The 10,844-nt window shown below is 34.4% G+C and overlaps 1 protein-coding gene across 6 annotated transcripts in view; it reads left to right on the forward strand.

Moving 5' to 3' along the window:
• TBC1D19 (TBC1 domain family member 19) overlaps nt 1-9,808 on the forward strand; it is a 48,503-nt gene extending 38,695 nt beyond the window's left edge. For all 6 annotated transcript variants that reach the window (XM_072928043.1, XM_002190882.5, XM_072928044.1 and 3 more), the window contains 7 exons: nt 1,561-1,605; nt 2,791-2,823; nt 5,227-5,336; nt 6,547-6,638; nt 7,425-7,540; nt 8,376-8,446; nt 9,425-9,808. In XM_072928043.1, coding sequence (XP_072784144.1) covers nt 1,561-1,605; nt 2,791-2,823; nt 5,227-5,336; nt 6,547-6,638; nt 7,425-7,540; nt 8,376-8,446; nt 9,425-9,499 — 542 coding nt within the window. In that variant the 3' untranslated portion in view covers nt 9,500-9,808. The remainder of the gene's footprint in view (nt 1-1,560; nt 1,606-2,790; nt 2,824-5,226; nt 5,337-6,546; nt 6,639-7,424; nt 7,541-8,375; nt 8,447-9,424) is intronic.
• The last annotated feature ends 1,036 nt before the right edge of the window (nt 9,809-10,844 follow it).

Below are 10,844 nucleotides of genomic sequence, written 5' to 3' on the forward strand. Positions count from 1 at the left end.
AGAGGTTCTTAATTTTGCCTTCCTTCTTGAGTCATTCAGTATTCCAATCACTTTTTTTTTCCCCAGGTACCTTAATCTTCTACATTCCCCTTTATTTCCTTGGTCCTGGTGCCTGGTGTATTTAGCCAAATATGATTCCTAAGTACTTTTTTTGTGCAGGACCTCAGCTGAGAGTTTTCATTTTGCTACTTTTTATGTCACTATAAGTAATGTTTGTTTTCTAATTTTTTAATTCCTTTTTTTTTTTTTTTTTTTGCTTTTTATCACTTTTTTTTTACTTTCTTTACCTACTCCCTGAAATAAGCAAAGGGCTCATCTGAGAGCAAAACAGCAGTGGGATCCCAGGTCTTACTTCAGACACATTGCCATGGCAGCCCAGAAACACAGCAATGGAGAACATCCTGCATATTCCTAGACAAGTCCTGGAGAATGATGTTGCTGATACCTAAATCTGTGCAGTGCAAATCCAAAAGGCTCGTATGTCCTATTTTTAGCAGATTTTCCAAGAGATGTGCTTTATGCTAAAAATACTCATCCTTCCAGATTATAATTCCTGGCTGCACAACAAGCAACCTGTTGAAAGGAAAAGGAGAAAATAATTTTTAGTTTAATGAAACAACTCATTTATATAGTTGAAAAATACTGGATTTTGTTTTCATGGGGTTGTAGGCAGGAATTTTGGAGGTCAATTTTTATTTTATATTAGTCAGTTCATGCTATAGGAAAATATCAAGATTCCATTGAACCTGACAAAAGTTCCATGTGCTAAATTCTATTGTGAAAAGTAAATAGAGTACACAGAATATTCTATAAATTTTCATGTAATTAATTAAATTTTTACTTGAATGTTCTCATTTTAGAACTAAAATAACTGCAAGTTTTAATTAGTTGTAATTATGTTTAATAATACTTTTATATTTCTAAATAAATGATTAAATTTTATTAATGTATTTTGGATTATTAATTTATATGGGTAAAATATGGTTTAATAATATAATGTGTTCATTTTACCTCGAAGATTAAAACGTTATATGATTAGTGGTTTTCTTGACTAAATTCTTTTGTATCTGGCCAATTACTTAAATATTTATTTTTTATATCAGAACATCCATCTTCCTCTGTTACAGACCTAATGATGCCTTGAATATTTTTTATCTCTGCTTGTATCTGTTTGTTGGCCTTTCCTGTCCCTAGGTCAGTCTGTCCTTAATCCCTCCTAGAGTTTCACTGTCTTCCATGTCTGCAGCAAACTTTAGAGCTCCTAAGACACACCCAAATAGAGTCTCAATGGAACAGTATTGCTGACCTTTTCCTCCTCTTTTTTGTTGTCATCCTTCTGTATTGGTGCTGCCTTTCAGTTTTATATCTGATATTGTATCTGTCCCATTGCATTTCATGCCACATTTTAGACAATGTCAGATAATCAGTAATGTAATTAGTTATGATTTTTGTAATTAATTGTAATTGTAACTTAAAATCTACTTTTTAATTTAAATTGTTTAAATCTTTATACCTTTTTACAGCTTAATGATATTTTCTTTGTGGTTTGACGGTTCACAGGAAAACTTGGAATGGAAGAATATGCTGTTTTCTATCCTCCAAATGGTATGAATTATACTATTGCCTCCTCTAGTGGTAGTTTGGAAAGATTTTTATTCTCAAATATGTGATATTTTCTTTTTCTATTACAAGTTATTGTTTTGCTATTACTCTGTGAAATTCATTAAATTAAAGGAATAAGCTGGATGGAAGCTACTCCAAAACCGCATTCAGCCTGGTGTTAGTGATCACAGAGTTTGTGTGTGGGAAGGAGAAGGAAAATAACTTGTGGTACAGCAGCTTGTATTCAGTCTTGTATCAGCACTTAGAGGATTTGAGTGATAAATGCTGAAACTGGCTGACCTCCCAGATTTTCAGTACTTAACAAACCACACCCTAAAGTCTTCTCCTTTCAAAATGTGTGTTGACACAACAGATCTATGTCATTTTCATATCATTGCTGTTGTTATAACTTCAACTATTAAAATTGGTTTTTTCAGCTCTTACCTTGACCATTTCAATCCCTTATTAAATCCTTTCCCTCCATTTATATTTCAAGTTCAAGCCTTTTCCTCTTGCTTTCAAGGCCTTATGTCACCAATCTTAAGTCTGTCTCTGGCCTTGTCTTTTATGTCTTCTGTATTTCAGTGGAGTCAGTTGCAGTATATACTTTTGTTACACTTTTTTCTATGTTTGCCTCTGCAATTCTTGTAGCTTTATTGCCATGAAGCATTGTTCTTACAATCTTTGCCAAAGCAGCCACCTCTTACCAGTCTTATATAAAATCTAGTGAATGGGAGCTAAGATCAGCTAGGAAGGAGGAGTGAGCTGTCATGCTACAACTGCCAAGCACTGTGAATGTTCTGTCTGAGTACTACATGAATTACTAGAGGTCTTGGCCTCCTTTTTTTTCTGGCCCCGTTCTTGTCAGTGCATGACATTTATGGGTTGTCATTTATCTGAAATTAGGTTCTGATCTCAGCAAAGCCTCTGTGTAACAACTTCGTGGAAATGGAGCTTTACTTGACTTTCTAGGAACTTGTGTTTAAGCATGTCTTTGGTTGTACTGACATAGGCAAAACTGTACTTATGTATGTACAAGATGGAGATCTGTGCAGGTGCAATAACAAGGAAATACTTTATTCCTGATGTAGGCAGAATACAATTTGATAATGTGAGTGGGCATAATATTTTTTGCCTGCATAAAGAGGATTATTAAAGAACAAAAAAAGAAATATTTTTGTTTTGCAGGTGTAATTCCTTTTCATGGCTTTTCTATGTATGGTAAGTGTGACTCTCATAAGCTAAAACCTTAGGATTGCTTTTCCTCATATTGTAGTTTAAGGTTGTATATACTTTTCTGTAACTTTTAAACTTGTGCATTTACTTTAATGTTTTTTTGTGTATGAAGATTGTTGAATTTAATTTTTTAAATTTCAGGATGTTTTATTTACTCATATTACAGCTTGCTGCCATGAGGGAATTCCTTCTTTAAGAGCTAATAGTTGAGATAAGCTACGCATCTTAATGTATATGAATAGAGGGATAAAGTTTAGCAACTAAGTGCTCTTTTCTTGTGTTTCACTTCTGGGAGACAAAGTTACCATGAAAAAAGTTGTTAAAAACATAAATAATGTGAAAAGCCTGTTGTTCTCTACATTTACCTACAAGAGGTGTTAAAAGAGCATTACATAATAAAATGCTTGCTAAATTTACTGCATAGAGGAAAGCACAAATATCAACAAGATTTTTAGCAAAAAAAAGCAGAAAAATCTGGGGTTACAGATGTATTGCAGCTATTTCAGATGTGAGATTAGATGTTTTGGCTTTTCAGTTTTTTCTTTTGATTTATCAAAGGTGTTCATAGCATCACAGGGCAAGCAGTTTTAAGATTATACTTAAAATGCTATGTTTTGATAATAATGAAGTTTAATGATCACACACAATCATTAAAATAATGAAACTGAAATATTAAATGCAAATTTGAACCTGAGTAGGGAATCCAGAGTCTTTGGAATAATGAGCACTTAATTTACATAATCTTCCTTAGGGACTCACTTAGAGATGTTCACTTGTTCTGTGAGAACTGCTTTTCAAAATGTTTGGATTTGACTCTGCCTTTGAGAACAGTGTCTCCCAATCAGAGGTGTGAGTTTTCCTCCCTCTTTCCTGTCCCTGCTCTTTGCACAGGCTCAGAATATGCTGGCTCTGAGAAGAGGAAGGGTGAAAAGCAAGGCAGCAGAAAGATGGTTATGTAGCCTAAGACTGTGGGTGCAGTGGCTGGGACCAAGCAGAGCATCTGCTCTATTCCATGCTGTGCTGCTATGTGAGGAAGTGTTTGGGTCCTTATGAAAACCCTATACCCTTTTTCCTGTTTGCATGCATACACTGTCAGGGTGCCAGCTGTCAGAGGCTGTTCTGTTACCCTCCTGGCCTTTATGTACATGAGCACTCTGACAAGTTTTCCACCTCCATCTTCAAACGTTAAAACCATGAGCACAGGTAACACCCTTTGCTTTTCTTACCCCTACAGAAATACATGTTTCCGTGAACATCTCACCCTACGTTAGCACCCCACCTCTCATACACAGACACCATTTTTGTTTTTAAGCCACCTTCTCTGATTCTTAGATATGAAAACAAATTCACATGTACATATATCAGTATATATATATAAAATGTACATATATCTGTGTATGTATGTGTACATACATATGCAGATAAATATATCAATATCCCTAGCTTACTGTAAATAAAATGGAGGGGAAGGTGAATGTAGAGACAGAAACTGAGTGTGTTAAACTGTGAGCTAAAATGCACCTGTAAAGTGAAGGAGTCAGCATGATGACTGGACAGATCAAAAGGCTGTTCACAAAAAGGTGTGACAGCTGTCTGTGAGAATGCATTGAGTGTATGGACTGTCTCAAGGAATGATGGTTCTATTTGAGCAGCACAGATTACATATACCAGATATAACGTACATCTAGCAGATTTAACTATATGCAAGACTTACAAAACAAGCCAAGTTTCAAAGCTGCTGTTTTACACATATAATCAATTATTATTTTGAATCAGATCTATTAGAAGACTTCTGAACAGTGAACTACCAAATGTCCATGGTTTACAGATCTTGTAAGAAATAAACATGTCTCTATGAGTTTGTCATACTTAGTGATGTTATTGTGGCAACAAAGAGGTGTTACTTCAATGTTTTCATTTTCACAATATCTGTCTTCAAGCAGCCTTACAAATAGGGCATCAATTTGAAGCTGGTCACTGGCCCCAGAACACTGAAAGTTAGAGACAGTTTAATCAAAAACTTGCACTAGTCACATTGCCCTACACCTTAGGGGTGCTCTCCTTACAGAGCATATAAGCATATTTCTCCATAAGCACATTTTTTACGGTTCTGAAGCCAGCACTGTAGTAAGTAGGTTCTAATTGGTTTAGCCTCTTGAAATATGTAGGAATAATATCTAGAATGTATCATACTCCCTTTTTTGACTTTTTACATTAAATGATAGACTGTGATTGAATACTTCTTTCTCAATAATTGGTTTAGTACTGTTTTTGTAAGTTGTGGTACTATAAATTACTTGATTTTACCTCATACTTCATGTGCTTAATCATTGAACTCTTTTAGCAGTTTACAGTGTTGAGTCAATTATAATTCTTTTATCCTTTCAGTTGCTCCACTTTGTTTTCTGTACCATGAACCTTCCAAATTGTATCAGATATTCCGTGAGATGTATGTGCGTTTTTTCTTCAGACTCCATTCCATCTCTTCTCATCCCTCTGTAAGTTCATTAGGAGTTAAATCCACTCACTTGATATCCTGTTTGCTACGGAACAATAATATACAGTAGCATTGTTTTCAATGTGATTGAAATGTATCCTTTTACATATATTAAAATATTTCAGGCAAACTTGGGAAAATTATTAGGTCATTCCAGTCTGGATATTGTTGTTTTCTATGTCAGTGTTAGTCTTTGCTATCGTGTGCCTTATTAAAATAGTAATTACTCATTTTATGAGGGTGTGGGGTCTTTTATAAGTGTCAAGTTTTTTAATCCAATAGCTTTCTCAGTTCAAAGAGTCACACAAATTCACTTTCATTAAAGACATATAAATGGACTCCGAAATATTGTCTGGGGTAAAGGGACTAAAATATATGTATAGAGATATTGTTTCAGTGATACCAAGTTAGTGTCTGTTTCTTTAACTGAAGAATCTTGGTATGACAGCACATGCTTTTTAGTACTACGAGATGAGTTTAAATAATCTGTCTGTTTGTGACCAAGACCAGCTGTCTTCAGTGTACAAGAGTTGTTACAATTGGCTTGTCTTCTATTTGTGAAGAATAAAACAAAGTAGATACTTCTTTTTTCCTTCAAAAAGTACTGAAGAGTTATATTGCTTTTTGAAAATATTTCCTGGTTAAAAGAAAAAGCTATCCTTAGTATATTTCAAGGCTATGTATTGTGCTTTCCATCTTTAATAACAGAGAAAGCGGTCAAACAAGAATCTATCAATTTCCATGGCAGTTTTTGAAACTATTTTTAAAGTGTGTTTATGTTTAACTATTTTCATAGTTTTCCCTATTGCTGTTTGGTTTTACTTATCAGAGAGATATTTTTCTCACATCCTTTATTTTTTAGTGGTACTGAAGTCTGCTTCATCAAAGTGGAAATATTTCAAGTAGGTTACATTATAATGACCCATTAAGTACTTCAGCCCTGACATACAAACACCATAAGTAACTGGGACTTGCAGAGGAATATCACAACATATTATGTTGCTAATACATACATGGAATTGCAGGAGGAAGGCTTTAGTGACTGAAGGTATTAGAATTGCTTGTGCCTTTCTCAACTGAGTTGAATACTATATCACTCTTAGTGTTTTATTGCTTGAATTAAAAATTCATACACACTTACATGCTGCTACTGTTTTCTCAGATTTGACAGGATGAGTATTATTATTCATGATATGATCTTGTTTCTTTAGGGCATTGTATCATTGTGTTTGCTTTTTGAGACTCTTCTACAAACCCATCTGCCCCAGCTCTTCTATCACCTCCGAGAAATTGGAGCTCAGCCGTAAGTCCTTCTTTCTGACTTGTTACAAATATTCAAATTTTGTAACAAATTTTTTTCAGTATAAACAAATGCACATTCGTTATTCTGAAAATGCTGTTCTGTAGTGTTTTAATTGAAGATCTGTAGGAAATTACACAAAAGTATAACCATCAGTGCTCCATTTTTCCTTGAGAGTCAGATGGAGTGCTTTGTATGACCTGAGAAACTGTGCTTTAGCATTTCTCCTGTATGCTCTGCAAAAGAGAGAATTGCTCTGTGAGAAATGCTCTATGCTGCACTGTTCAGCTAAGTTTCAGCAATTCCTGTTGTATCTGATGGAATTAAGTTATGTGTTTCCTAGGAGACAAAAGACACAGAGATGTATTAGTTGCAGCAGAAGATACTGGAAGAGGCAAGAGAGCAAGAGTCATTTAATAGTGAATTCATGGCGCCAGGCACAAGAGAACCTGAAAACCTTTTTGTCTTAATTGGTATCCATCTTAATAGCATAATAGTAGAAAGGATGAAACATTGAGGGTGATAATAGCTGAAGATCACTCTAATGTGATTGTTTCATCAGAACTATTATGAGAATCATATTAGTACTTTATCAAATAAGATGCCAAATAATTTTATGATGGCTGTTGCAAATTAAAATACTGATTATTACTGCAGCAATAGAAAATGCTTATTCTTCCTGGAAAAGAAGAGAAATGCAGAAGGATAATGAATATTTTCAATATATAGACAATCTGATCATTATGGGAGGCAGAAATATAATAACCATTGTTTGTCACTTGTTTGCAGGCTACGAATTTCATTTAAATGGATGGTACGAGCATTTTCTGGTTATTTAGCTACAGACCAGCTCTTGCTTCTGTGGGACAGAATCCTGGGATACAATTCTCTAGAAATTCTTGCTGGTAAAAGAATTATTTTTACAAAAACATGTGAAGTCTGTGTGAATGTAAGGCAAATACTCATTAGCTTCAATGTATTTTGTGATGAGAAGAAAATAGTTGCTCTTTGAATGCAGACAGCAGGTTACATACATGTCAAAGCATGTATCATCTAGAAAAATGGAATTGCATGAGTACTGCATCTTTAATAAAAAATATATCAGGTATTTTTTTTAATGGCAATACTCAAAAAATGCTGAATGCTCTCTGAACAGAACACAGGATGTTCTCCCAACTTGAGTGGTAGTGGCAACTGAATTCATCACCTTTCACAAGGTACAAGATTTGTGTTAGTTATGGCAGCTACCTCTACAGTACTTAAAGCAATTGAGAGTCCCCCGATTTTGTTGGATTTCTTCCTCTGAAATGGCGTCTTTTAAGACACTTTGAAAGTTTTATAGCTAAATAATGTCCTCATATTTAGGAAGATTTAAGATGGAGGTTTTAAAGGAAACATATATCTTCAGTTGAGTCAGTTTCTAAATACAAAGGAGGTGAGTAGAAGAGAAAAGGTTTTGGTTTCATTTGTACATGTAAGAGAGCTTGTCCCTTTTAATTAAAAGCTATTAATCTTAAACTCAGGCATTTTCACTCAGACTTTCCTGAAAGTTGTTATTTTCCTGTTGTGTTTTTCCTGTTTGAAAGAGTGGTCGATGAAACTCAAACATGGCCATGTGTTGTATATTATTCTTCAGAATCAAAATAATTAAACTAAGTGAAAATTGGTATTTTATATCAAGATTAATTCTAACCACTACTTATCAGGTCAGAAACCTAAATATTGGATATTTTCTTTCAGTCCTGGCAGCTGCTGTGTTTGCTTTCCGAGCAGTCAACCTGATGGAGGTGACATCACTGGCTGCAGCTGAAGTAAGGATAAGTTTCACTTAGAGGAGATTGAAATAGTTTCTGATGCTTTGCCAGTAGGAGTAACTAAAGCTTCACATGGCACATGGTGCATAGTGCAAATCTCTGTCTAAATTCTTATCTTAGATAAAAAATAAGGAAATTGTGAACATGCAGTACATAATGTTGCTTTTCTGGAGTAAAAGGAAATAAAGCATATTTGCTGTAAAAATGCAGTGTTATAAAATTATTTTTACAGTTAAGTTTTTTTTAATATATAATCTGTGTTAGTGGGATATATTGTTTTTGAAATACTGCAGAGGTTTGTACCTTTTTCCTCAGTACATTTTAGTTACTTCTGTTCTACAAATTACAAAAATTTTACAGGATTACTTTGTCAGTGTGAATCTGAAAATTCAGTGTGCGTACTGCCGTAGGAAATGAAGAAAATTAAGTTACTAACATAAAGGTTATTACTAGATATAGTCACGTGTTAATTTTTCTCTTTTTTTTTTCAAAAATACAATGATTGATTTTTTCCAGATTTAGAGAGTTTGTGATCATTTTCTTTGGCTTTTTTTAAAAATATACTTTCATGAGAAGACATTGATTATTTGAGGCATTAAATTGGACTTACTTCACAAGTACTAGCCAAGCCACAGGATAAGGATTCTTAATTCCCAATTATTTTTAGAAACAAGTTGAAATGTTAGACTCCTTATTCACCCATGATGCCTTGTATGTTTGAAGTAAGGCTAAAGGCTAAAATAAAGTTACATACTATTCATCGGGTAAATGTGTTTTCTTCTTTGAAATGTTAGAATGAGAATTTATGCCATACAGTACTAACATAAACCAGTATAATTTGTTTCTAGCCATGTCCACATCTAATTATTGGCATATTGTAGTCGGTATTTGAATATTTTCCTGACTTCTTAACTTGCTTTAAGGAAATTTGATTCAAATGTCAAATTTAACCAGCCTTTTTGATTTTAATCCTAGGCTGTACTTGCTGACCTTTCAACCCTGAAAGTTATGCCTCTTCTTCAAATCTTCTTGTTTGCTACTGTCACTTAATCTGTTTCAACAATACTGGTACCACATTCCAGTCTTTCTGGAGAAGCTAAGCATCAACTATGCAATGTCTGCATAAAACCAAAATTAAACTCCATGTATAAAATCAATTTAGAAATAATTACCTTAATATTTTCTAACTGGGAAAAATAACTTTACACACAATTGTGTGAAGTGCATGCTAATGAATTCCACTGTAAAAGCAATGGTTATTACTTGTGCATTGAGAATGACTACTTGTGCAAGTAAATAATATGAATCACTGTCTAAAATGCATGCAATATTAAATGAAATAAAGTAAACTTAATTAGTGATCTGAGTTTTGTGATGTTATTGTCAGAGTTGTAAAAGATCTTATTCTTTTAATATGGAATTAATTTTTCAGGCTCACATCTTAGAGGATATAATCTCCAATACTGTCAAGTGAGAAAATAAAGATACTTTTACTTGCAAGATTATTTTTTCTTGTTTTCTAAGGAGAAGATGGGATCATATATCAGTTCTTCTATCCCTGTCTTATTTAATCTTTTCACAGAAATTTTCTCCATCTTCTTTCTCATGTTAACTGCTCCTGTTTATTCTTTTCATACACAGAGATGTAGTCACGCATTCACCTGACTTTTCTTAGGTATAGAGCTATCTCAGGCATCTGCTGAACTCCTCCCCAGAGTCCCATCAAGGGCACAAAATGTGTTCCCCTGCAGAGAAGGCCTGAGCACAGCTTCCTTCAGAACTTGTTGGGGCCGGTCTTTGCATGGGACAAAATACTGCCCTGAGAATGATGCCAAGAGTCCTTTTGCTGTGCCCCACACCCTCTCTGGGTGAGCGGTGCTATGCCTTAGACAGTTTTCCAGCCTCTGTGATTCAACAGCTCAGGCTTCAGTGCCAGAGCCCTGCTCATACTGATGTGTGATGGATTGTCACAGTCCAGGCTGGCATCATCTGTTAACTGTCATACCTTTTTGTGAGGTCTTCCTCACAAAATTTGTTTGATTTGTTTAATACCAAAGTTAAAGAAATCAATAATCTGATTTGATTGAGTGTATTTTAACACTGGAAAAGACTCTAAGCCAAAAAATTATAATGGATTATATAGTCACTGCATTTGCCATAGGACTTCTGTCTTTGTCTGGTTTATGAACATGAACGTGCTTATGTACATGTAATTGTCATTATTTGCCATACTAAATGTAAGTCAGTGAAACATGAATCCTTCATACTTTGCTCAAAATTTGACAGGTGATCTAAGGTGTAGTCTCAGGTAGGGGTATGAGTTGTATGTCTGAATCTTCTTGTCTCTGTCGTGATAATGTAGTACAAACTTACTGAACTAGTAAATTTATAAAGC

This window comes from Taeniopygia guttata, chromosome 4, assembly GCF_048771995.1.
Source record: "Taeniopygia guttata chromosome 4, bTaeGut7.mat, whole genome shotgun sequence".
Taxonomy (NCBI): Eukaryota; Metazoa; Chordata; class Aves; order Passeriformes; family Estrildidae; genus Taeniopygia; species Taeniopygia guttata.